General features: G+C 42.7%; 1 protein-coding gene across 3 annotated transcripts; it reads left to right on the top strand.

Moving 5' to 3' along the window:
• STAT1 (signal transducer and activator of transcription 1) lies at positions 1-27572 on the top strand. Of its 3 annotated transcripts, XM_087731947.1 has the most exons (25): positions 42-156; positions 589-723; positions 3577-3705; positions 4352-4496; positions 5768-5866; positions 7775-7870; positions 8611-8689; positions 9872-9963; positions 10592-10743; positions 11019-11177; positions 12274-12366; positions 12860-12919; positions 13798-13827; positions 13912-14005; positions 14897-14938; positions 15450-15533; positions 16077-16175; positions 16670-16805; positions 18768-18823; positions 19946-20040; positions 22362-22501; positions 23855-24040; positions 24665-24740; positions 25204-25306; positions 25895-27572. In XM_087731947.1, exons 3-25 carry the CDS (start codon positions 3578-3580, stop codon positions 25916-25918), a joined length of 2268 nt encoding a protein of 755 aa, XP_087588073.1. In that variant the 5' UTR covers positions 42-156; positions 589-723; position 3577; the 3' UTR covers positions 25919-27572. The 3 variants fall into 3 exon arrangements, with proteins under 3 accessions (XP_087588074.1, XP_087588073.1, XP_087588075.1); XM_087731948.1 differs by lacking the exon at positions 589-723 and having other exon boundaries at positions 1-156; XM_087731949.1 differs by lacking the exons at positions 42-156; positions 589-723 and adding an exon at positions 897-1049.
• Positions 27573-27737: the final 165 nt, after the last annotated feature.

Here is a 27737-nt window from a genome sequence, read left to right as displayed (position 1 = left end):
AAGTCACGCGGCGCGGCTGTTCCCGCCTCGGCGCGCCCCCTCCCGCCGCACCGAGGCCCGGCCGGGCTGGCGGCTCCCCGCCGCGGCCGGCAGCCGGCACCCGCAGGCGCCGTGGGGCTGGTCGCTGGAAAAGGCTCCGGGAGCCTTACCCGAGAGGTGAGGGGAGGCACGGCGGCTGCCTTCGATGGGGGGGGGGGGGGGGGGCGGCGCCGGCAGCACTGGGAGCTGCAGGGCGGCGCAGTAACCGCCCCTCAGGGGATGAGGCAGCGGGGCGAATGCCCAGCGTTACTACACCTCTCGCTTCCTCAGGCTGGCCCCGCGCTGGCCAGCTCGCCGCCCTTGGCTGCTGCCTGGAGGTGGCCCGCTGAGCTTTACACTTCAGCATCTTTCCTCCTGGGGCAACGGGAGCCGTCTGCTAACGGCCTCCGTTCCTGACAGGGTCCCCGCCCCGCCGGCGGGGACACCGCCACGGCATCGCCCCCGCCCTGCCAGCAGCCCCCGCTTTTCTGTCACCCGTTACACCCCCTCACAGACCCTACTTCTTGCACACCTTTGAGCCCCTCTCGACAGCTGCACGTTCCCTCACAGACTTTTCACGCTGCCCGGCAGCGCCAGAAGCCGACAGAAACGGAGGCCTATCCCCGGGGACGGCGCTCACCCTGTTTCTGCTTTGCCTGCTACGGCCAAGCACCGCCGCGCTGCTGGGCAGCCATTTCTTAACAGGTGCAATACGCTATACCTGCGGCGCTCCCGCCTGCAACCCCTGCGCAGCTGCCGCGGCCGGGCCGGGAGCCGGAGCGGCCCCTCGCGGGTGGCCGCGGGGGGGGGGGGGGGGGCGCCCCGGCGGGAATACCCCGCCGCCCCCACGCGGAAGGGAACGGGCTGTGGGCGGGGCAGCCCGGCGCCGCCGCGCGCCCATTGGCCGAGGCCGCGGGGGCTGGGCTCCGATTGGCCCTGCCGCCAGCCCCCCCCGCCCGGCGACTGTGCGGGTATTTCTCGGCGCAAGCGAGGGTCGCCGCGCGGAGCCGAAGCGCAGCCTCGTCCCACGTGTAAGTGCAGGCGGCGCGCGCGGGCGGGGGCTAACGGCGCCCAACGGCCGGGGCTGGCCTGGGGGCCGGGGTGGACACGGCACGACACGGGGGCCCGTCGAGCCGCGGTGGCGGGGGAAGGCGTGCGAGGTCCCAGGCGGCAGGGAGGGCTGTCCCCCGCCCTTTGCTCCCGAGCTGCCCTCGCGTGGTTTGGCGGCGATCACCCGGGAAGTCGGGACTGACATGAAGAATGGCGGGGCTAGGCGTAGTTAGAGTGCAGCCAGGAAGGAGTGCGAGCTTAGCCGTGGAGGACACCCCCGAGCACGGGTGTTACCGAGGCACAGGGACCCGCACAGCTGTGGATAACACCCCCTTTCTCCAGAGATGCATAAGGACTGCCATCCTATTGCCCTTGCCCAAGGGAAGGCAGAACAGCAAATGGGGTTTTCCATCCTACACCGCTTCACTTGTCAGCTTGTCAATGGCAGGCTGAGCCCTGTGTCCCAGTATTGGGGTCTCTAACACGTGTTCCACAGAAGGTGCTGACTTCCCACTCTTTCAGTGTTTCCCTGCTTGCATCCCCAAGGATTGGCGTTTGCTGCATTATCATATTGCTCTGTAACTGGCCATTTGGATGGTTCTCTGCTCTTTCCCAGTCTAGTTGCTTTAAGACACAGGAAGCCTGGATACAGCTTCATTTAAGTACTGGGGGGCAGGGGGAACGACACCAAACAGACTAACTTAATGCATTTAGATAGATTCTTCCAGTTTTCCTCGCCAATGTCATGCTTAACTGTTTGCCGTGGTGCCACTACAGCACACTCAAATGCCATGTTACCTGTAATCTGAATCCCATGCACATCAAAATCCTCAAAGCCCTCACTTTAAACATAACAGCATTTTTAACTCATTTGCTTCTCACACATTCTGTATCAAGAATAGTGTGGCCAGCAGGACCAGGGAGGTGATAGTGCCCCTGTACTCAGCACTGGTGAGGCCACACCTCGAGTACTGTGTTCGGTTTTGGGCCCCTCACTACAAGAAGGACATCGAGGTGCTGGAGCGTGTCCAGAGGAGGGCAACAAAGCTGGTGAAGGGTCTACAGCACAAGTCTTATGAGGAGCGGCTGAGGGAACTGGGGTTGTTTAGCCTGGAGAAGAGGAGGCTGAGGGGAGACCTTATTGCTCTCTACAACTACCTGAAAGGAGGTTGTAGCGAGGTGGGGGTCGGTCTCTTCTCCCTAGTAACGAGTGACAGGACGAGAGGAAGCGGCCTCAAGCTGCACCAGGGGAAGTTTAGGTTAGACATTAGGAAAAACTTCTTCACGGAGAGAGTGGTCAAGCATTGGAACAGGCTGCCCAGGGAAGTGGTTGAGTCTCCATCCCTGGAGGTATTTAAAGAACGGATCAATACGGTGCTTGAAGACATGGTATAGATGGACTTGGCAGTGATAGGTTAACAGTTGGACTTTTGATGATCTTAAGGGTCTTTTCCAACCTTGACGATTCTATGATAACATATGCCACTCAGCAGCTGAGCAAACTGGCATACAAACACTAATGGGATTTGGCAGAAGGCCATATATAAGATAGTCCTTCACTACAGTGCTGCCCTGTTCCTTGGATCGGTCCTACCACCCTTTTTTAAAAGTTGCAGATGCGAGTGGACTTGGATCTCACAACCCATGTTCTCAGCCTGGACTGTTCCTTGGACATGTCTTAGCATGCTATTTCCACTACAAGATGCTAACCTGCAGCCCAGTGAGGAGACTGCAGAGACAGTATATCAGAACATATATTGGCCACTTTGTCATACAAGTGTTATTGTACAGCATAGCTTCTGTCAGTCATATTAGTTCATTTTAACTAACCTGTGTCTGCTGCACACATTACTGGAATTTAGCCTGAAAATTTGATCATGGAACCTAAAGCATATAGTAGAAAAAACATCTTTCCAATACCTCTCCATTTAAAGTAACTTGATATCTAGTCCATTTTCAGAGCAGGCAAGTGGGGACACAAATAGCACCTGAAAACAGCCCGTAGAGGCTTCTTTGGATTTTCCACTCATGATCTTCGTGATGGGGAATACATCTGCACCAACAAAAGGTGAAACTCCACATATAGGATCTCGATCCTGAAGAGTACAGGTGTCAAACACACAGGTCCTCATTCCCATATTCCTACTAAGCAAGATAGTGGTAGCACTACCAGTACCCTAAATGCTGTGAAAAGGGGTTCGGGGGGGGGGGGGGGGGAAGGCAAGTTTTCAGAGGGAAGGGTGATTTAGCTTTGAGTTATTTTTCATGAAATAGTGCACTTTCTTTTAACTTGCAATTTTAATTTTTTTTTAATTAAAACAAGCAGAGAAGTTGTATTCAGTTTTCATTATTAAATTTGTAAAACTGTTACAGCTGGAAATAATTTTTTTTTCCTTCCTACTCCTCCAATTTTACCAGTGTTCATGAAAACTTTAAATGAGTTACTTTTCACCAGTTCAGTCCAAATACTACTTAAACATTTACACTGATTCCTCCCCCCCCCCCCAGGATGACTCAGTGGTATCAGCTACAGCAACTTGATTCCAAGTTTTTGGAGCAAGTTCACCAGCTATACGATGACAGCTTTCCTATGGAGATCAGGCAGTACCTGGCACAGTGGCTGGAAAACCAGGATTGGTAAGCATAGAAATTTGCCTTCAGGTTGTGTGATACGCAGTGTTCTCATACATGCGGTTACGGGCAGCAGAAGAATACTGGGGAAGCAAGCTGCTAGGTGAACCTTTGCTGGTAGGACGCTTCAGTAGCTGTGTGAGTGCTATAGCCTGTGTTCCTGCCCCTCTTCAGGGCTTTCTAGAGGGGCCTGACACCTAGAGTAATAGGTGTACTATCTCATATTTCCCTCGGTTGGTCTGTAACAAAAGCAGCTGTTTTAAGACCGATCAGTTACTGCCTTGGCAGCTGTCTCTCACTGTTTGCAGACTTTGAACTTTTGCCAAGGTATCTGTGGAGTGTCTTCTTTTAGAAGAGTGGGTCAACATGCACATGCATCAGGTTCACTTTTAGCTTCTTGATGTGCATGGAATGAGTAAATGAAGTTGCACAGAATGTGGCAAGAATAATACAGATAAAAACAACATTTCTGTATCATGGAAAGTAAAGTCAAAGTTGAGAGAATGAAACTGGCTTACATTTGAAGGTAATTCTTACTGTTTGTGTATACTACAACTGGAGTTGGGGATTAAAAATAAATTACTCCTGTATGCATTTCTTGAATGCTGTATTGAAAGTGTATTTAACACAAGCATGCCTTAAATCATTCTAGGGAACATGCAGCCAACAACGTATCTTTTGCTACGGTGTTATTCCATGACCTGCTGTCACAGCTTGATGATCAATTTAGTAGATTCTTGATAGAAAACAACTTTCTACTGCAACACAACATAAGGAAAAGCAAACGTAATCTTCAGGTATGCCTGGGGTATATGCCTATACATTTGCTTGAATTGCTTCAGTAGTGCGATGGGATGCCTCTAAGTAAACTACCCTGCCATCAGGGATTTTCACAGAGAGTGTGTCAGAATCCTAATTTAAAAGCCAGAATTCAAATGTTGATCCTTTTTTGTTTTAATTGACTACAGTTAGAAAGTTAGTTTCATTACCAGTACAGTTACAGTTTCCGAGAACTCTAGGAAGAAGAAAGTTGTCATTTGTATGGTGTTTACTGTAGCTATTTGGAACACTTACTCAAATGTAGTTTCACTTACTCCAGCCCTTCCCCAGCTGGTTTCCTCAGTGTACTAATAAGCTTCTGATGCAGAAGAAACATGGGGGAAGAAATCCTTCCCATGTAACTGCAGAACTACAGTTAATAGCAAAGGACTTGTCGTTAGACAGCACTTCTGTGCATCATATTGTACTGACAAAGAAAAGGGCCAAAGCAATCAGTAGAGTGGTAGTGCAGAACATATTCTTAGTGGACTTAATTACTTTCATTAGTCAGTCCTCCCCTCTATGACAGAGGGTCTTCCATAGAGTCACCTTCTCCACAGCCTATTTCCCGCACAGCTAGCTTCTCCTCATCAGAAGTCGGTGACTAGGGGACTGTTTTCTGAGGAGAAGAGAACATGACCAGGCTGTACTTATCTGATAGTAACTATAGATCAGCAATGAAAGATCAGTCAAGAAGGCTGGTACAGCTCAGCGACCACCTGGGGCAGCACCATCCTGGGCAGAGCAGGGCAGTACTCAATCCAAAGCATGTTTCAACTTTGTATGCATGTAAAACAACAAGGTTGAATTTATATCCAGCCTCGACTGTGTGTTCATAAGTGGCAGCTAATATATCTCCTTTATATCACTGAGCAAGAGCTGTACCAGTCAAACTAAAACAGCCGCCCTTCAAAGCCAGCTGCTATACTTCAAAGGTGTGGGAGGGTGGCTCTGAAGAGAGGCTCTCTCTAGGACTGTAGGGTAGTATCTCACTTCTCCCAGTAATATGTCTGGCCCTTTCCTGTTATTTTGTGCCAAGTCCCATCTCTTCACACACTAATGAACGAAAATAGAACCTCGTTCTTGGAGGTGGTTGCAGCTGTCACACTCCCTGTAGTCTTGGAGCATGCAACGACCAATGCGTGCCCCGAGGCTCACAGTCACCCACTAAGGTTTTTGCCAATTGGTTTACTGAAGGACAAGAAATTATGGCTATGAACTTTAACAGCAGACTGTCTCTAATATATAGGATAACTTCCAAGAAGACCCAATACACATGGCAATGATCATCTACAACTGTCTGAAAGAAGAGAGGAAAATACTGAACAGTGCCCAGTTGTCAAATCAGGTAACAGTCTTGGAATGTCTACTGCAGTTATATCTACCCTTTCCTATTATTTGGGACAGAAGGAGTGGAAGACAACCAAAAGAAGAAACAGGCTGTCCTCTCCCTGCCCAACAATATGTTTCTTCTGTCTTTAAGAGTGAACACTGATTGGTACCAGCTGGACAGTGTGGCTTGTTTGTGCTGTATGAAGCATTTGGAGGGGAAATGGCCAGGAAGCAATTTTTATTGCTCGAGTGATGCAAAAGCTACGCTGGTTGTTTTTTTGTTTTTTGTTTTTTTTTTAATGCTTCTGTAGTATAGCCTGATGTGCTTATCAGATTTTATTACAACTTAATAAATAATGCTTGCCTTATTTCTCCAGCAAGATTTTAGCTTTTTTATTCTGCATTTTACTCCTGGAATTTACTCTGTATTAAGCAGCTGAGCCTTGGTGCTTCTCTGGACTTCCCCCTCTGGGAAAATGATGCATCGTTCTCCCTGATTATCTCCAAGTATTTCTTTCTATTTTTCTTTTTTAAATGAAGCCCACTTCCTTCCTCTGAACCATAAGTAAAGCCATATTCTTATCCTTCCTCATCTGTTTTCTGACTTTTCATCTTTTTGGTTTTTCCTTTGCAAGGAGAACTGTTTTGCAATAAAAAAATTCTAAAGTTGGGAAGGGCACGCAAACTATACAGCTAGATGTAATCCACTTGTGTAACAGTAAAGTGATGACTGACCAAGGATGTTAAGCTCCAATACTGAAATACTTCCCTTTAGGGCAAGTTTTTAAATGCTCGTTGGTAGAGTGGGAAGAACACTCAACAAAGGGCCTAATGCAACTGTGTCCAAAACAGGTCCTCTAAAAATGTGACTCTGACAGAGCCCTTGTAGCTGCAGGGCAGCTGTTCAGTTTCTGTTCTGGCACATGACAAAGCACTCACAACTGCCTTTCCAACATACAATGTACTTGTGTTATCAGAAAGGAAAATAAGTCCTCCTGTACTTACTGTTGGCACTAGATACAATAGCATGCCCTACCTCTGCTTTCTGGTAAAACATTCTCATTTCCCAAAGCTGACAAGATAAAATGCAGAGCAAGCACAATTATAAGCATCGTAAAAACCAAAGAAGAATCCTGAATGTTAGAGTATGTTCAGATTGCCTTAATAGTCTGACTTAAGTCTATGAATGGGGGACCTTTGACAGTTTACCAATACTTTAGATGACTTTAGCTTAAGTTGAAGCATTAATCAGAGCAACAGTGCATACTTGAGACTGTCCCACATGGAGGAACAGCAAGTTTCTAACACCACTAGTACTGTTAATGTATGGAATGGAAAATCCTCTTTCACATTACTGCAACTCTCCCTGAGTCATGTCATGCAATAAACTTCCTGAGTGATATTGAGGTCAGCTTTCAAAGAAATTATACAGAGATCTAAAAGGTGCTTGAATGCCCTGTAAGAAAGAAATTGCATACCAAGTTACCCCATTTGCCTGTACACAGACCTATCCTGTTCTTGCTCTTAGCCCATTTCTCCCCATATCCTGTATGGATGAACCTAATAGTTGATGTAGATGTCATCCAGCCTTCAGGGTGGTTGTTTTCTTGAAATACATTTAGAAGACAAGGAAACAAAAGAATGGATTTGTTCAGAGAGAAAACAGAATATGTTTATAGCTTTATAGTGCTATGCTGAAAAATGCAGCATCACTACACAACAGGCATTTTTAATCCTCCCTTGTTTCTTGCAAATTCATCTAAACTTGGTTTTATGTTATAAAACCTTAGTATGATATATCAGAACAAGTTATGCTTCATCAAGTTGTTTGTCAACAAAAGCCACTAACTTACATTAATGAATAAAGTATGTGTGTCATGGGTCACTCTGGTTTGACTTTTGTTGTTCTGCTTGCTTTCCTCAGATGGAAGTAGGGGGCATACAGAACACTGTGATTGGGATGCTGGACAAACAGAAGGAGCTTGATGCGAAAGTTAAGGCTATAAAAAACAGTGTTATAGTAAGTATAGTGTATCTGTTTGAAGTAGCATTTGTTGATTCACAGACATTTAAAAGCTTTCAGTACATAAGACTTTCTAAAATTACAAACAAAAATAAGGTAATGGTTTGGGTTTCAAGTCTACAACCAGTGATTGTCTGAAAATAGAAAGTAATTATTTGTCAGTAGCACCCTAATACAGATTGGGATTTGACTGGTTTAGCAAGATCACATTTCTTGTGCTTAAATTTTAGCAACAAACACATTTTACTCATCTGAAATACTAGCAACTGAGGAAAAATTTGTAAGAAATCATATACTAACCAATTTGTTCTTAAGTAGAAGATAGATTTTCATTTAGCATATAGATGTTTATTGTCTTAAATACTGTCGTGATAGAAAGCTTTTCTCCAAACAGTACCTAAGAATTTGAAAGTTTAAAATGCTGTCTGCTGTTCCAAATTTTTCCACTGTAGCCTAGGTTCTCCTAAACGCTGTGAAATTATATGGCTAGACAATGAGGGCTTTTCCAAATTTTATAATTAACAGATTTTAGTTAGCTGAGAAGAGAGAGGGAGAGTGAGTAGAAGGTGATTAAGTTTAGGGATATGTCCTGTTAGGGAGTTCCAGGAAAAGGCATTGCTACAAAACTGGACTTCACCTCTGTAAAGGGCTGGTACCAGGCAGTTCCTAATCAGAAGTAGCCTTGCATTACCTGAAAGTATTGAATAATTGTGGTCACTTTCATTTGTGCTTTATAGGACGTGGAGCAAGACATCAAGACATTAGAGGATATGCAAGATGAATATGACTTTAAATGTAAAACCTTGCAGAATAGAGGTGAGTAATTTATCAAGGACATACCCTATCGCATATAGTTTGTAAGAGTAAACTCTGCTGTCTTATGTCAGCAAACTAAACCTAACGATATGCAGCCAAACTTACTGGTAATGTCCCTTCTTTATTAATTCTGCTTTGATAATGTCCCTCCTTTATTAATTCTGCTTTGATAATGTCCCTCCTTCATTATTTCTGCTTTACGCTGAAACCCAAATTCCTGAAAATGCATTCTCTGCATCTGTCTGTTCTTACAAGTAAGAGAGCCTCTTTGTTAACGCAGCATTCCTTTGTCCTTTATGTTCCATTGCTACTAGAAATAGCAAACCCAATAGACTCTGTGACTGTTCAACCATACACCTAAATTGTTAGGTTTAGGCTTCTCTTTGCCATCTTGTATTTCACAAATGCCTTCCCACTTCAAGTTTTGTAGGCTCTCGTGTACTGAGGGAAGCACATGCAGCCATAGTCCACACTGGTTTCGTTATATAGATCTGTCTCTCTTTTTGACTACTTTGTTCTAGAAAAGGCTTCAGTTTCCAACACAAATTGGCAGTTGACTGTCCCTTAGAAGAGGGACATGTTCAGAAGATGCTAAGGGGAGCATTGAGCCATGATCTTGCTCTTTGTACTTGGGGGCAGGTAGTGCTTCCGTGAGGCAGACGGGAACCTCTAACTTAAGGTCAGTAGGCAGCAGAGGTAGTAGCTAGGGCGACTGTGTAGGATCTGTCAGCTTGGGCTACCCTCAGGAGGCTGTAAACATCCTCCCTTGAAAAACAGTTTACTTCTGTTGCTCGGTTAAGTAATATGAATGTTTTGTGTCTGAAGTCAGCATGAGAAATTGCTCAGTGTGTATCTTTATACAATATAATCATTTACACATATAATCATTTTTTGAAATCAGGTTCTTGCTCTAAAAAGCAAGCAAACTCACATCTCCATTACTTCACTGGGATAGTGGCTTTTCCTTGCATTAGGCCTTTAAGTATAGGCTCTGTCCTTTCAGGAGGGGGGAAGGAGGAATCAAAAAAATCTAGGAGGCGGTAACTATTTCCTCCCTTAAGCTTTAAAGATATACTTCATTTGGCATTAGCCAGGCAGCTCCCCTCGTCCCCCCAGTGTTTCCCCCACCCATACTTCAGCACTCCTTCAGCCTCACCTTCACAATTTGGACTTATTTTACAGAGCATGAGTCCAATGGTATGTCGCAGGAGGAATACAAGAAAGAACAGATGAATCTCAAGAAGATGTTTTTATCACTTGACCTCAAGAGAAAGGTAGCACTCAAGTTTTCTTTCAGAAGCAAACAGCACCTCATTTTGAACACATGTTCATTTTCATTGGGTTGACATAAATTGTATAAATGAAAACTTCTCTACTACTGTCAGTTGAACTAAGATTTCATTCTTTCCATCCTGACTGAAAATCTAGAATCTCTGTAAGCGGTTTTATTTCTCTTTTAGCAACCTTTATCAGACTCTGTCAGGTAAAGCTAAAAGAACAATGAGAGGGAAAAGATGTCATATCAATAGTCATGTTCTTGTGGAAAACACCGATTAGAAGATTTGCTGCTACGTTAAACGTGCTCACTCTCATTGCAGTGCTCAAATCTACAGCAAGTACTGGGTCATCCCACATGTACGCTTGGGACATACATGGATGTGAGACACTGGCTCTTCAGAATTCAGTGATACTGAATATGCTTTGTTTCTCCATTGTTTCTCCACTTAATCTAGCAAATACTCCAGCTAAAAAGCAGCAGGTGTTTTTAGAAAACATCCTCTGTTGACAGGAACTATTACTCTGAGGTCCTTGCAGAGTTTTGCAAGACAGATAGCATTAGCTAAAACAGTATTCCTGTATAAAGTATTTTTAATAAACAGGGTAATTTAATATTCTCTATAGGAAGTGGTAAACAAGATAGTACAGCTGCTGAACACCACAGAGCACACACAGAGTGCTCTTATTAATGAGGAGCTGGTGGAGTGGAAACACAGGCAACAGACTGCATGCATTGGTGGCCCACCCAACGCCTGTCTTGACCAGCTGCAGAACTGGTAGGTCTCTACTCAAGGACTGCATTGGATGGGAACTTGAAGTATGTTATGAAGGAACACCAGATCTTTGAAATATAGTGATTATTTATATTACGCATTTTCATTCTGTGACAGCATAACTCCATGTCATTGATTTTATTACCTCACCACTTTTCCAATGAGGAAGAAGTGTTCTCTGTGCACTGCCTAGTCTTTAGGGACAGTCACTTGGCTGGTATGTCAGCATTACTACAACATAAACACATGCTAAAAGTAACAAGATTGTGTAATTGTAGGTTTACCATTGTTGCTGAAAGTCTACAGCAAGTTCGTCAGCAGCTCAAAAAGCTTGAGGAACTGGAACAGAAGTTCACCTATGACCCTGATCCCATCACAAAAAATAAACAAGTTCTACAGGACCGAACATACAGTCTTTTCAAACAACTCATCCAGAGGTAACAGACAAGAATGGTCTTTTTGTGTTTGTGTGAATAAACAGATGGAAAGCACCTTCCCTTCTGTTCCCTCAATATTTCCTGCCCGCTAACTTTGCGTTTTCTGAGGTTTTCCTAAGTTTGTGACAGACATTAAACTAAATGACCGTTTTTGAGATTTACCCTTTCTAGGGTTTCCACAGGTTTAGGCCCATGGAAAGGGTTTGTGATCAGAAAAAAATTCATGCTGCAGAAGGCTTGAACCCAGCAGATAAGAGCAGGGGCTCAGATACAGTAGGTAACACCCCATACGGGGGGCTAGAACCCAAGGTTTCCAGAGTCCCACTTTGACCACTAATCTTCAATTGGAAAACACAGGTACTGCTTTTCAGTGAAGTGAAAGCAACAAGAAAGAACTGTAGAAGTCCAGCTGCTGTTTAATTATCTGTAAGCTGCTGTTCAGTTATCTTGCCTGTGAGTATCGTGGAAGGAAAAGTCTTCATGCTGCCTAGGACTCGGTAACAATAGAAATACTTAATAATTGATGTCTGTGCAGCACAGTGCTACACAAACAGTGCCCAAGATGGCAACAGTTTGGGGTGCATCAGAACAGGTTAGCCTCAGGAGTTTGCTTCATGGGGTTAGCTAGCCCTCATCAAATCCCCAGCTGGCTTACCTAGCTCTCAGGCTCTGTGTGTTGTTACATAGCACTGTCTCACAGCACTGTAACCGTAAGAATTTAGCAAGCGCTGGGAATGGCAAACAAAGCAACAATCCTCACTTGGATTACACGGATTACGCTAGTTACATCACAGTGTTTACATGCTGTTTGGTTTTAGGGAAGCCTGAGGTAGCACTCTCCTTCCCCAAGCCATCAGTGTATTTAAGAAGAGCCAAGCCTTACAAAATCACTTCATACTTGCAATATTTCTAGCCCCATTGATGCAAGTGGAAGAAACCAACGCACAGACCTCTCTATAGATGGAAACTGAATGAATAAAGTGTACAGTACTACTGTTAAAACACCATTCTTTTAAATTTCACTTTTGATGTAATTTCTTATTCCTCAAAGACAACATTGATAAATCAAAGTGCCTTTAATCTGTTCTTTCCATAGCTCCTTTGTGGTAGAGAGGCAGCCTTGCATGCCAACACATCCTCAGAGACCATTAGTCCTGAAGACTGGAGTACAGTTTACTGTAAAGCTGAGGTATGTTTTCCCCTTCCCCCTTCTCGTTTTGTGGCAAGTTTTTCATGTCATTGGCTTCCTACAGCTGAGAGGATTGCACATCTTACAGTATAGCCTAAGTGCCGACGTCAGTAGGAAGAGGACAGTGCCATGTGGCAGGGGGGCATCTTCTAGCAAAGTTTAACTTGCATTTAGCTTTTACCAGAAGTGGGGGGGGGGCATTGAGTATACAAGAAACAACCAAACAGCAGAACATACAGTCCACTTTGTCATGCAAAAGAATAACTTGTTTGCCCATCTAGTTTCCTCTCTAAATCAGGACACAGGATCAGTGTCTATAGGCCTTGCTAATTTATCCTGTCACTGCATCTGTGCTATCTTGTATGAAGCAAGCTTGGAGCCTATACTTGACCCTGAGTTGTGCAGCTTAAATATACCTATGATAAGCAGTGCAATAGAAGAGAACCTGTCTTTTGCAATTGGAGTAATTTTTAAAAAAACCTTCTCTTTCTAGATTGCTGGTGAAATTGCAGGAATTGAACTACAACTTGAAAGTGAAAGTTTTATTTGATAAGTATGTTGCCTTTTTCTCATCCCTGTGTATGTTAACGGTAAGCAGCCCCCATGTTCAGAAATACAAAAGGCAGTCATATTTTAAAGTGTTGAGTTGGCCAGGAGCAGGCTGGTTCTCCATGGCAGCAGGTACAGCCTCCCTTTTTCTTACCCATGCCCTTGCTCTAAATCTCTCTCTGCCATTAGAGACATATCACAAAGTACAGAAGGCCTCAGCATTTACTCTAAGGGCATAGAAAAAAAATGTAACATGCTCTCCAACATAACGACAGTGGTTGTAAGGTCATGAAAAGGGGCTGTGCTTTTAAGAAAGCAGGCAAGTTTTTGTCTTCCTATTCGAGTCTTTAAGGGGGCATTCGGTTCACTTGAAGCAGCTCTGGGGTCCAGAAACTTGCATGGAATGGGGAAAAGGAAAAGAAATTCTTACATGGATGTGGGACCTGAGGCTTTGAGAAGCACAGCAGATATAATGCAACTTAGTAAAATCCAGAGTGGTGGGAAAACAGATTCAAGTGATGCAGCAATTTATTCAAGAAGTTGTATGGTTTGAAAGCAGATTCAGAATGACAGTACTGTATAATTTTTTTTCCTCAGAGCAAGAGTTAAAGCCTATGTAGTAAAAGAAAGGACTTGCTTTGACTGTAAAGCCCCCACAGCAAAATTTACGCCTCAGTAAAAGATAGCCTGTGTAGCACTATATTTATTTTGACTGCTTGAACCAGTTGCCTCCTCTTTTGCATAAAAGATTTCACAGAAGCATTTTACCAGTTCTCAGTCAGCTACTAAAACGCACACCTACATTTTCTGTGTCCGTGGTAGAATATTTAAAAAATTTTTATTTTGTCTTTTCTTTTTTTTTTTTTTTTTTTTTTTTGACAGAGATGTAAGTGAGAAGAACTCAGTCAAAGGGTACGTGGCATTACTGTTTGGTATATTAATATTGGGTTCTTTCAATGAATCTGAGACTCAATTCTTTTCTCTCTCTTTGTGAAGGTTCAGGAAATTTAATATTTTGGGAACAAACACGAAAGTAATGAACATGGAAGAATCTACTAATGGAAGTCTAGCAGCAGAATTCAGGCACTTGGTAGGGGATTTTTTTTTTCTTTTATTGACACATGCATTTAATTGTGTGGGTAGAGGGTGTGGTAGGAAGGAGACAAATTGCTTTTGTTACAGAGATCTTTGTTTACTTTTGTATAAGAGGAACTGTGAACATCTCATCTTCCCTTTCAGAAATCTTTGGTCTGTTTCAATTGAAATGCTATTGTTTTTGTCACTGAAATAGGGCCAGAAAGGCAAATAAGAGTATTTGCTGCCATACAGCTTATGTTGCAATAAATTCTTTGGAGGAGAAAGTAAAAGAATCCTAGAAATGCTGTTTTGGGTCTTTCAGCGGAAGGCCCATAGGTAGAAAGCTTGGAGTAGTCTAAAGACCTTTGAAACTGGAAGAGGAAAATTGTCTAGGAGGGAGCAGCTGCAAGAAATTCAGTGCCTTCAGCAGACTGTACAACACTTTTGATCTGCAGATTGAGAGATAAATCAGATTGGTTTCGTCATTACAACAGGAAAGGAAAGATGCAAGTCCTGAACCAGTGAACAAAGAATTCTCTTATCATCATCCAGAACAGACACTGGAGTGTATTGTCCTATTCAGAGGGGTACTTTGATAAACCAGTATTTCATCTGATATTTCCTAATTTCACACTGCTTCTGTTCTTATAAGGCCTCTTACATAAAGGTATTACATCATAAGGGTGCAATATCTGTTTTCACAGATGAATGGTTTGTAAAAGAGTAGTAGTTACTTATAGTTTAATCTTTTTGGCTTCCACAGCTTAGAACCAAATAGGACCAGACACTAGTGCAGCAAGTTTGCATACAGTTGAGCAACTAGACCATACAAACATTTGCATCCCCTACAGCTTTCATTTGTGGCCAAGGTAAATGAATGACAGGGGTTTTTGTTCATTTGCAGCAACTGAAAGAACAGAAAAATGCAGGATGCAGAACAAATGAGGTAAGTAGCACTAACCTTGTTTGTAAAGCCTTTGCATAACACTAAAAAGGCATTCGGGCATTTAAGACAATGCTCTGCTCAGTGCCATGAAGAAACACAGAGGATGACAGATCAATAGGAGAGGAGTTCAGTGTTTCTAGGAAAAGATCCATGTAGGAGGTGTCCGCAAATGAGAACTAGTGCCAGAATGGCGTCCCTCTGGACTCTCCCTTGTTGGTACCTAGCTTTAACAGGACTTTCTGGCAAAGACAGATTTTTCCTGTGGCTTTGGGGTAGGAGCCAAAAAAAACCCAACGCCGTCCCTAGAGAGTACCCATTCTAACAGGCAGTTTTAGGAAGTTAGCACTGTCACTTGACTTTGACCTGTAAACTCTTTCTGAGGCCTAGAGCAAATAACCTTGGGCAGAGAAGGTTTCTCCCCATGATAAATCCCCTTAGCTTCCCCCAAGCAATTTTCACCATCCCTGAAAGGTGTTTTTTTTTTTTTTATTACTATTGTTTTTCTTTAAAGGGTCCTCTCATTGTAACAGAAGAACTTCACTCTCTGAGTTTTGAGACGCAGCTGTGCCAGCCTGGCTTGGTAGTAGACCTAGAGGTATGTCTTAGATGAAACAGAGATGGACTTAAATTCCTGTATGTCACTCATACTGGCAATCTAAACTTCCTCTTTTTTTATTTTTTTTGAAGTACTTGGATATCAAACACGTTCAGTTATTTCAAAATATGTGAATGACACTTCACATCATCTCTGTACATACACATAGAGTGAGAATGCTGTCAAATCTCTGGGTAAATAAGAGTAGATGTGCTTTGCAAAGTATCCAATAATGAACCCTGTGTTTTAAGCTCTCTAGGTATCAGTTTTCCATTTATTTCAGAAGCAATATGCTATGAACTCTGTTACTATCAGTGCTATCATAACCAACATTAAATGGAAGTCTTTATCAAACAAAAATCACCTGAATCTTTCTAGTACTTCATCATACTGACACTTTCTCCCCTACATACAAACTTCAAGTGAAAGTGTTAAGACCATGCCAGCAAGGAATTACAACAGAAATGTGTTTGTGGGTAATCTAGAGGAGAACTGCAGCAGGGGTACAGGATAGACTGACTTTTGCTTTTGTGTTCCTTTCAGACCACATCCCTTCCCATTGTTGTCATCTCAAACGTGAGCCAGCTTCCAAGTGGATGGGCTTCTATCTTATGGTTCAACATGCTGTCTACTGATCCCAAGGTATTTGCAAAGAAAAAAGTATCAGAAATACTATGTATAATTTTCAAGCATTGCCTGTATACAACTGTCTGCTGTATTTTTTTCCATGCAGGTGACTTGATGGCTTTCAGATGGGGGGGGGGGGGGGGGAGGTACAGCAACTTTACTTCCCTATCCTAAACAGAGCAATCATAAGGATATTATACATTGTATTCAGTATATACAGTACACAGTAAGAAGCCAAATAAACGTTCAGGAATTCAAATACAGTGCACTTGAGTAATCTAGGAATTCTACCCACTGGGAGAAGACATGTCCGAAGAAGAGTCCCAGAGATTGCTTTTCCTGCTAAAGAGTGCCTGTCAGAACAGCAGCCTGCTATTCCAGAGTTGTCTCAAGCTGACGTCGATTCTTAAATCTGCATTCTGTTTTGGCAATACACTTGTGTAAATTCAAGTGGCATTCCAAAATTAATGTTTATTAACTGTAGATTGTATTTTTCCCTTCCATTTTAGAACTTGTCCTTCTTTCTGAATCCACCTTATGCAAAGTGGTCTAAACTTTCTGAAGTTCTGAGTTGGCAGTTTTCTTCCGTAACAAAGAGAGGACTTAATGCAGATCAACTGAGCATGCTGGGAGAGAAGCTACTTGGTATGGTCTGCTTCCATTACTTTAAACCTTTTGGTTCTACTGAACAAGCAGATAACCTGTTTGAATTGAAGCTAATTCTACATCTTTTCTGCAATCTATTTTAAGTTTTCATTCCCCCTCACACCTTGCCCCCCCCCCCCCCCCATCATACAATATCACTTTATAGCAATGAAGTGCTTTCCAGTTTTCAATAGGGTAAAATTTGCGAATGAATGCCAGGTCATAAAAAAACCTGCAGTTCTAACTTAGGAGTTCTATGCATTAGGGCAGCACAGATTTGGGCTACTTCTGCCTTTTGAAGAGCTACTGCAGTAACACACATGTTTAGTCAGTCTTTGAGGTGGCTGTTTCTTGGCATTTTTTAGTTTTGTTTTGGGGGTGGTTTTGTTTTTTGTTTTGTCTTTTTGTTTGTTTTTGTTTGTTTTTTTTTTTTTTTTAAATCCATCTCCATTACTTTTAGCTTCATGCATGCCACCAATGGCAGTGGGGGTTTACTCTACCTGCATAAACACAGTTGCAATATCAAAGTGCAAACATGATGAAGTTATTAAAGGATATCAAATTGAACATCTCCCAGACAAGAGTCCTTAGTGAAAACCTAATCAGCCATGAGTTTTGTTTTCCAGATTCCTTGTTAGTTTGCCTGATAGGCAGGGCACTTGACACAGATACTGAGTTTGCATAGTAGACTCGTAGATAAAAATACTGTTAATTCAGTATATTCCACTAATCCTTAAGTTTCAGGAAGTGTTTATATTTAAAGAGTTTTGACATTAGTGGGTCTAGGTGGTAAGTACAGCATTCCAGTCTCTAATTCCCTTCCTCCAATTTCCCTAGGACATAAAGGTTTGATAAAAAGCTTGTGATTTAATAGATTGCTTTTCAGAATTCTGCAAGGAGAATAATTTTTATTAGTCTAGTTAACCGTCATGAAGACAAAGTGACCACTGGCATGTTGGTCAACTTGCATTTCAGAACTTCAGAGATTCTTTGTCAAGCTCTGGTAACAGTAGGGATGCTATTTAAATCTTGTCTCTACAGCTAGAAGTATTTCACTACTGAAAAAATCCAGGTAGCTGAAACACTATGTATTCAGGATTCCTTAGTGCAAGGGGACACAGAATCTAACAGGGTGCCAGGATACAACTCACTCACTGTTTTTGTGATGTGAAAGTTGACAGAATTTTGGTCTCCAACACTAGCAGCATCAGAAACAAGCTGACTAACCCAGTGTATTTTTAGAGAGATGAGGGAAAAGCAGCATATTTCTGACTTTATTGAAATCCATAGCATGATCTGTGTGTAAAGAATTTGGCTCTGAATACAGTCAGGGTCTGCAAAGCTGTAGCTACTGTAGTCACAGCATAGGATTTTCTTTGTGGTTTTGATGTGGTTATGAAATGCTGTTGACATAAAAACTAGGAAGGGGGGGGAATGATTGCAACAGGAATGAGATGAGTCTGTGGTTGGGGCAGACCTAGGAGTCAAGAGTTTCTGGAGCAAAAGCCTACAAGTCACTAGAATTGAGACAGGAAAGTGCTTAATCTCAGAACGATGGTGTAGGGTCTCCTGAGCTCCTGCAGAAAAGCTTACGGGTTATAGTTTTCTTGTTTTGCTGGTGAAGAGATAGGCAAGACTTCAGTCCCCTTCCTGGAAGCGTTTTGAAACTGGCAAGTGTTAGGTGTAGCACAGCATACAAAGTGTCAGAATGAATTTGTTTCCATGACAAAAGGTCTGATTAAATACATTTGGTCATTCTCATGCAGTGAACTTCTCCAGAGGGGAACTCTGCAAGCTCTCCCTGCACTAGCCGTGAAAATACTGCAGCCTTGCGTTTCTTTTCTTAGTCCAACAGCTCAGAGTTGTAAATAAACACTCAGAACTTGGTGCTATAAGTACTTCCCTTTCAGTCTTAACAAAGTAACTTATGAAACATGACTGAAGTCAATTTATTCTCTTCAGGGCCAACAAGCGGCGGATCTCACGATGGCCTTATTCCTTGGACAAGATTCTGCAAGGTATGAACTCAGTTTAAAAATTGAGATGGAAGAGGGAGCTTTGTCTTGTTTTGGGTGGGTTTTTTTTCAGGGTGCTTTCTTTTTCTATAGTGTACCCTAATTATTCTACAGCTTACATAGTCATGGGAGGTTTTGCTGGTGAGGTTAAAGTAGCAGCAGCAGGAGGAAAAAGGGCTTGTAACAGAAAGGAGTAGATAATTTTGAGATTGCTTTTGAGCCATGTAAACTATATAGAAAAATGCATCTTTTAAACACAGCATCATCATTATTATTAATGCAATTGCTATTAATAGAATTGTTCTCCATTTTAACTATTAGAGAAAGTGTCAAAAAAGCCCAGCAAGATGAGCAGTTCTCTGTCATAGTGACGGACGTTTCCCAGACCAGGGACAACCGGATTAGTGTGAGGATTAGCACAGGGCAGCCAAGAGGGTCAGCATGATAGCAGAAAGCTACATCATGAGATTTCTTAACCCTGGCTGCCGCAAGACAGGAGGACTTTTCACACTTTCTTTGGCTTTAGACCCTAAACTAGTATAGATAAGCAGGAGATGACAGCAGAGAGGAGCAGACTCCAGGGAAAGAGCAAAGCTCTGGTGACCTACAAGCGGTCAAGTTCATTAATATGAGTGTCTCACGAGGAATTGAAATCCAAGCCTGAACAGAAAGTGTCTCTAAGCTGTTCTGCTAGCCAGCCTGGTTGAAAGCCCCATGGGATGGTTTGTATGTCCAAGAGCTCCAAGAAGGACAGTGCCCAGGCAGGAAACAGAGCCTCTTCTCTGCTCTTAGACCAGTGCTGTTACATGAGAGGTGATGGATCACGTGTTTGTGGGTACTGTAGGCTCAGGCAGGCATTTCTCTCGCACGGCCTCTTGCCTTATGGTTCAGTACATGCTTCATTCCCAATAGTTTCTGTCCTTCTAGAGTAGAGAAGCAGAAAGAGGAAGAAAAATAAGAGAATACAGGGATGGTGGGAAAGAAGAAAAAGAGGAGAAAAAATGCAAGAACAAGTAGATGCTGGCAGGATTGAGAGCTTGCTTCTTCTCCACTTAACAAAACTCACGTTCCGTTGTCCCTGTTCTCCCCTCTCTCACCCCTGCCTTTCCATATTCTGAATTTCAGGAAAATATAAATGATAAAAATTTCCCCTTTTGGCTGTGGATTGAGGGAATCCTGGAGCTTATTAAGAAACACCTCCTGTGTCTCTGGAATGATGGGTAAGACCTGAGTGAAGTTAACACAGATATGGTCATTGCCTCAGACCTTTCATTTAGGCTAGCAGTTGCATCCTCAGGTTGTGAAGTTGTTTGTGCAGATACCTTGGATCCAATAAAGTGGAACTTGCAGCCAGAAAAATCCAAGGCAAATGAATTCTAATAGTGAGGAAGTCTCTAATGAGGCAATTGCTTAAAGCAAAAGCATCAGATAACCAAGTTGTCCCATTTAAGTCACAGAGCAGTGCTTTGAACATTAAATTTTTTTTTTGCCTCTGCTCCCACTGTAAGTAGGTTCTTTCTGCACCCTAGAAGAGAGACTCTTTTTTGTTTGACAGGGAAGACTAAACTAAAAAGTATAAGTCATGAAGTGATCATCCGTCTTAAAAGAAACCCTACAAAAAAAACCCCAAACTTAAAAAACCTTCCCACAGCAAACATTCTGAGCCTCCTCTAGGTGGCAGCAGCCAGACTCTGAACTTCACTATCTGCACTATGAGTCCAGACATTAGTCTTTGCTGATTTTAATGGAGTATTGTTAGTAAGACTTTCCCAGATGGAAAACCAGTTCCATTTGCCCTTTAATACTGGTTAGTAAACTTTTGATTCTGATATTGCCGATTTCAGAAGTAATTGCTGCCAGAAACAAGTTCAGCCAAGGTCACAATCCTCCATTTTAGGTTTAGACACATTAAAACACCCTGTCAATAGCGCGGTCACAGTGGAACATCCCAGTATCCCACAAGTCTCCGGGATCTACAACAGCAGGATTGCTCTGTCTTGCTATATTCAGCAGCAGGCTTCAAATTATTACCCCCTAGCTCCAGATAAGTTCTGTTGAAGCCCTTTATAGTACAAGCCTGTTTCACTGCCTAAAACCTACATATTTCTTAGCTAAGTGGACACCAGCGCAGCAGGATCTTTTGCCACCATTACTGAAGCAGAGTTGCAGTTCTCTCCCATTTGGTGTTCCGCCTCAGTGTGGCTGTGTGCTTACAGGATTGTTTTTGCATGTGGCTTTGATAGTATACAGTCTTGAATAGCATTACTCATTGCTCTCCGTTATGAGAGTGATCCCCTGTTTAAGGTTTAACAGAAGGAAGAGGTGCACATTAAATCCTGAATGTAGTCAAAACCAGAGACTCTAGAAAGGCAAAAAGGGAAACTGAAAGGAAAACTCTTGCAAACTGCAAAGATACTTGAGTGGGAAAGAGGCAAATCTATAGTATTCATTAGGATACAGATTCCCCTTGTATACAAAAGAATAGGCATTACAGCCTCAAGAACACTTGCCTTTCTTAATACTTGAGGGATGGGAAGGCTAGAGACTGTCATTATACACAGCACATTTGCTACCAAACAGATTTGTTACCTAAAGCATGCCATTTAAAAAAAAAAAAAAAAAACACAACAACAAAAAACCAAAAAACAAAAACACACACCACACACTCAAAAACCCACAAAACCCATAAAACAGGGCAGCTTAGAGCACCTGAAATTTCTAAGCAAAATCATGATTATTTAGTAGTTTTTGTGCAAAAAGCACTCTCCCTAACTTAATGCACAGAAAGAGAGTAGTAGTAGTACTTTCTGAGTAGTACTCAAAACTTCATTATTGATAGAGTATTTTGAGGAATAAGCAACAGTGCAAAGAAATTCTGACCTTTTCAAAAAGCAGGTGGGGCTTAACCAGGTTATGCCCTAGTGCTGGCTTGTACAACTCCCTCCGCAGTACCTATTCAGACCAATCCATTTCTTAAAATTACCACACTGGCCTCCTTGCCTGCATAACAACATTTGCTAAGCATAGTTTATTTGGGGGGTTGGAGTCACACAAGCTTAACAGCTCATCTAGAAAATGTGCACAAGGAATAAAACAAACCCCACATCTGTATGATGCAATCTAGTAGCTGACAAAGTTTGTTTCATCAGCCAAAGAGGGAAAACAACCGTTCCTTAGTATACTTTTGAAGTTAAAACTGCTAGCTGGGACCTGACCATATTGCACACATACAACTTTAGTTCTGCTTCCACAGCAGAGTTCTGAAAGCAAAAGACAATCTCTTTTATTCCGAGCTCAGAAAAATGATTGTATAAGCCACCAGTCAAAAGGAGGAGTGCTGAGGGAAGCTGTGGTGATTCATGGCTTCCACAGGGCAGCTCCAGCCTGTCAGTCCTACTGCTAACTTCCTAGCTATTCACAGGACAAAGCCTTCTGTGAGGCTTTTACAAGTACTTTAGCTTTTTAGTTTTCCTAGCTAGCCCAGCACAGCTTAGATTTTATGTTGAGGAGTAAACTCAGCTTTTTCTTTTCAACATTACAGCTGTATCATGGGTTTCATCAGTAAAGAGAAAGAACGTGCTTTATTGAAGGATCAGAGTCCAGGAACATTTTTACTAAGATTCAGTGAAAGCAGCAGAGAGGGAGCAATCACATTCACTTGGGTAGAAGGATCTCAAAATGGTAAGTCAATAACAGAGGACATCTTTGACTTCAAAATATAAGCTTACATCAGAACAAGAACTCTTTATGCTCTTCTCTTTCACACTGAGAACCAATGCAATCCTTCATGCTAGCAGTCCCCACCCTTACAAGCAAGAGGCCACAAGCCATAGCAGATACATACCTTACTTGGTGTAGTTCATAAGCCACACAGTGGCTTGTTCAAGGCTTCAGCTAGGGTTAATAACACTTCCCAGGTACTGCTTCTGGCCTGGTAGTTTGTTGAGGACAAACTGCCTAGGCTGCCTCCCCCGCCTCCTCAGGGTCTCTCTTAGCAAGACACCTTTAGTATATATATCTGCATCTCCCTCCAAACCTATATCACCTTCCCCATCAGAGATTTCTCTCCCAGGAGAAGCTCACTACAGCCACATTCAAGCCCTCTGTACTATTGTTTTCTCCCACTACTTCACCTTGTGTGCAACACTCCTTTCTTAAACAGCTTTCTTTAACTTATGGTTCAACACATTTTTTCCTTCCTTCCCACATTCTGCCCAAGCAAACCATATATTCACTTACTTCATTTTCATAGCAGTTCTCCTTCCTTCTGTTTCCAGAAGGAGTACAGATGAAGAGCTTGGTTCTTCACTTAGCTGGACTACTCTCTCACCCTCTTTTAAGGAAGCCTAGAGACTTAAAAGCTGCAAAAAGATATAATCATCTCCCTTGTATCCAATCAGGGTTCTTCCCTTCTCATACTACTTAAATCAGCCCCACCTGCTAGGATGCTGCAGCTGTTGACACTTCATATGGATGAGCCCAAGACCTACAACAGCTCAAAGAGAAACTGCTGAATGTACTTGAATGACTTCTTCCCCTTTGTTGCCTTCCTACCCGAGGCATCCAAAAATTGAACAAAGAACGGCAGTAGTATTTGGATCATTCAGTGAGGGTTTATCTGTCTCTCTTTATGATTCATAAGAGCCCCAGGTGGTATGTTAGGCTCAAACTTCCTAATAGGCAATAGAGTTTGAATGACATCATTTGGAAGAAGGTTGAAAAGGTAGCATGACTTTAATTAGTTAATGAAATGTTACAGTTAATTTCCAGACAGGTCACCCCAACCATTCTGAGTACAAAATACACCAAGAGCCATTGCTGTACACTTTCCCCCATATGCCTTCCTACCCCACAAAACAATTGTGTTCCCTTTGACAGTTGTTAAATATTTACCTGCAGCACAGTAGATGTCATCCAGGTAAGCCTTTTGCTCATATGACCACTGAATTTGTGGAAGTGGCTCCAGCTTTTCTGGGCAGTTTCAGAAAAAGCTTTGAAACCACCTTTAAGAGTCTCTGCTTCTCTCATCTGCAGAGCCCCAGTTCCATTCGGTAGAGCCATACACCAAGAAGGAACTCTCTGCTGTTACTTTCCCTGATATCATTCGCAACTACAAAGTGATGGCAGCTGAAAACATTCCTGAAAATCCACTGAGATTTCTGTACCCAGACATACCCAAAGACAATGCCTTTGGCAAATACTACTCCAGGCCTAAGGAGGGTGAGTGCTATAAATGGCTCATACAGCGTAAGTGTGATGTTTCTTCTTGAGGTACTTGGGCACTGTATAATTTGTGGCATAGAAGTTGGACTGAGTGTCTTGGCAGCCTAACCCATGCTTGAGTGCTGCTCAGCTGAAAGGTGAGAACAGGCACCTAAGCTTTAGTAAGTTAAGAAAAGGGCTGTTTTTAAAGAGGCACAACATGAGATCTAGTCAGATCAAAAACTGAAAACGTAATTGTTGCTGCCCTCTAATTCAGCTTTCATGTGAGCTGTGAGATATTCCAGAGATGTAGGTTCCCACTAACAGCTGGAGCCATGACTCATATTTGACTATTACACAGGACTGATCCTGGCTGTGTGGGCCTGGCAGGATGTATTGATGCAGCTACATCAAACTTTAGGGGAGGTTTTATTCCCCATTTTCTATAGGGGAAAAGCAAAAAGGAAAATCTGACTAAAAAAATGGAATAAATTAATCATAGTGCTGTAAAATGCATGAGAGAGAGACTTGCACATTATCTGGGTCACAGGCTTTATTTTTGGTACAATAAAGATGGCAATGTGAAGTAAACTTGCTGAAAGAAACTCAACCTTTTCTTTTTTTAATTTTTTCTCCTTGAAGCACCAGAGCCTATGGATTTGGATTGTCCCAAGGGAAATGGCTACATCAAGACTGAGTTAATCTCTGTATCTGAAGTGTAAGTTTCCACAGAAATGCTGGATTTGTAGGAACTGATGATAACTTTTTAGCTGTAGTTCATGTCTCTTCACAGTATTTAAAGTGTAGGTGCCCCCGTCAAATCTTTGGTTTCTTTCTCCTTGAGGAGCTGATCACATCATTCACGCAGCGCTGTGTTTGAAACACCATTTTTAGGTATAAAACCCTAGAAACATGCTGGTAATTGTACTAGCAAATTATTTCTTGAAAAGCAAGTTCTTGAAGACTTGTTGGACTTGTTTGATTAGAATGTAAATCACCGAGTAGTCCCAGTTTTCATTTAAAGCCATGCTGGCTTTGCAAAGCACGGTGTATTTCTCACAGGCTAGGTCTTCTTAACAAGAGACCTCATTAGTGGCGCTTCTGGACTGAGAGCCAGATATGGTAGCCCAGCTGTGCCTCGGTTCTTTAGTGAAGGTTTGTCCCTGCTCTTCTTCTATTAGCCACCCTTCCAGGCTCCAGTCTCCAGAAAATCTGCTCCCAATGTCTCCTGAAGAATTTGATGAGGTGTCTAGGATGGTGGGCCCAGCGGAGATTGATACTGTGGTATGTATTACAAACCAGCCTTTTGCGGGCAGGTTGAGCTGGAACTTGCTTTTTTCCTTTTTTTTCCCTTCAAACATACATCAGACACTTTTAACGCAAGCTAACACTTCAGAACTTCAAATGCGTAGGAAAAGCTGGGAATCCAGAGTTAGACTGGGATTGCTACCAGCTGTTCTTTCCACTTGTTTGTGGAGATAGGGGTGAAGAACAGGAGAGCAAAGCTGCCAGTGTGTATCTTGCAGGGGGAGGGAAGCCAGGAAGGGAGGAAGGAGGAACGCTGTAGTCCTTCCCGCCAGGTCTGGGGTCGGGAGGGAAGCTACAGCAGGTGTGCAGCTTGGAAGTGTTGCCCTGCCAATGCTGGTGAGGTGCTGCCTGTTGACAGAGCAGTGTCATCCTTTCAGGGTGTCCTTGAGGAAAAAATCCCAAATTAAAGCTTGGCTTTTTTTTTCCCCCCCATGGTAATTTGATCCTAAGATGTGAATCTGGTGCTATTTGGGGAGGACCTGGTTATGCTCTGTGGTTAGCAAAGACTAGAGTATTAGGGCTTTACTTCGCTTGTTTAATTGACATTTACTTTTCTTCTTGCAGATGTGTTCAGCATATTCAACTTAAAGGTTGAGCTTTCTACTGCATCATTAACACAGCTGATTAGCTTATGCATCCTGCTCTGCAGTCAAGACTTGGTGACATGCTTCAATTCTTTGGTTTCTCAACCTGAAGGTCCAGTAGCAATTTTTAACTAATGGGAATATAAACAGCAGTCTGAGTAGCCTCCTTACATGCGCTTTTTTTGTTTGGAGGTTCTTTTAGAGTTTCCAGTTAGTGAGATACCATGCCAGAGTGGAGGAAGACAGGAGGATAGGAATGAGAGGTCCTCAGCAACAGTGATGGGAGAAACATGCATTTTTTGTTTGAGGGAGTTAGTTAAATTTAACGTTTAAAACAATTGGCTGTACGTAGAAGGCTTCGAAGGAAAGCTAGTTCTTTTGCAGAGGTTCTGTTCAGAAAGCTTGCACCTTCTGCGTAACTACTTCTGAAGAACTTTCACAGCTTTGAATTCTCATCTGCATCACAGACAGGAGAAGAGAAACACTCTGCAGGTGTATGCCACACTGAATCCATGTGCTGCTGAAGTTTGTCCTGGTTTTTCTAAGGGTATAGCATACCGAGAGAATATAAACCAAAAATGTTATCTGCATTTCATTTTTGCTTGGCCTTCTTGTGTAGGATGTTTAGCACAATCTTCTTAGGACACCACCTTAAAGCTGGATTGGCACATGCTGAGCTTGCAACTCAATGTGTACAATCAAGACTAAGCCTCTACAGACTGCAATCATGCTGTCTAGCAGCAGTATCGGACAAAACAAGAACCTACTCTTAAAGAGCACAAAAGGGGCCGGAGTATGATTTTACTCACTGTGTTTGATCTACCAAGGTGAGGATCTGGTCACTCATACCTTTTACAATAATACATGCCCCATTTAGGTTATAACAGGTGGAATGGAACTTAATTTTCTCATGCACTATGAACCAGAGCATGTATTTAACTGTTGATTTGAATAGCTAGAAGACCCTACAGGCTTTGATAGGGAAGTGGTTTTTGCAATTAGGGATAAGGCACAGGAAAGTGATGAAGTGCAGTTTATACTGAGTAATGGCCACAGGATATGCAGCTGTGCCTGGGAGGGCAGCGGTAGCCAGTGTGACTCACAGGGATTGCAGAGCAACTTCTCTACCACTCAGAAACGCTAGATCCACCAGCTGCTGCTTAGAAAATAAATGACTGGTTCAATTTAGTGTGTTGTGCCCAGGAAGAGTGATGTGCCTCCTGCAAAAGCTCAAGAGAAAGAAAATTTAAAGGACCTAGAGCATGTACCATACATATTTAAATGGAAAGCACTGCTAAACCGACTTATTTTTGGTGCTCTGGGTTACTGAGGTTAACAGTGCTAGAGAACATCACAACTGGTGACTTAATGCTTCTAGCCTATTAGAACTAGCTGAATGTGTATCTTCATTGTAATGCAAAAATCAAGTATTTGTTTCTTCAGCCACACCTTGTACTCATGGTCTTGTATGCAGCAGTTTGTTTTCATTACTCTTATACTTCAGGTGTTATCAACCAGGGTGACATTTTCTTGTGAGATTTAAAGCAATGGCCTTATTTATGGCTTTGTCTTTACACGGCCAGTAGTTCCAAAAGTAATGTTTTTCCCCCCAATGGAATATTCTTTTGCCATTTTAAATAAATGGAACTGTCACGTGACACTTTCGTCCTTTCTCTTGTTTTCTGGCTACTTCTACTTTAAAGATGATGTGTCTGCCAGTAGTTTACTATATATCTCATTTTAAACTTGTTCATGCAACTGAACAGCTGTGAAGCCTAAGGGAAAAGAGATGTTTTTAATTCACTGCATTGTTGCAGGTCAGT

The sequence above is a fragment of the Nipponia nippon genome, unplaced genomic scaffold (genome assembly GCF_047370975.1).
Source record: "Nipponia nippon isolate SJK-2023a ecotype South Korea unplaced genomic scaffold, ASM4737097v1 scaffold_5, whole genome shotgun sequence".
Lineage (NCBI taxonomy): Eukaryota > Metazoa > Chordata > Aves > Pelecaniformes > Threskiornithidae > Nipponia > Nipponia nippon.
Note: the sequence above shows the minus strand (reverse complement) of the source record. Positions and strands in the feature narration are given on the sequence as shown.

Coding starts and splice junctions, on each gene's coding strand:
- STAT1 (XM_087731948.1), top strand. CDS start 3,578: ATGACTCAGTGGTATCAGCTACAGCAACTTGATTCCAAGTTTTTGGAG. Junction 16,176..16,669: donor TGCTGTCTACTGATCCCAAG/GTATTTGCAAAG, acceptor CTTCCATTTTAG/AACTTGTCCTTCTTTCTGAA. Junction 18,824..19,945: donor CTTGGACAAGATTCTGCAAG/GTATGAACTCAG, acceptor TCTGAATTTCAG/GAAAATATAAATGATAAAAA.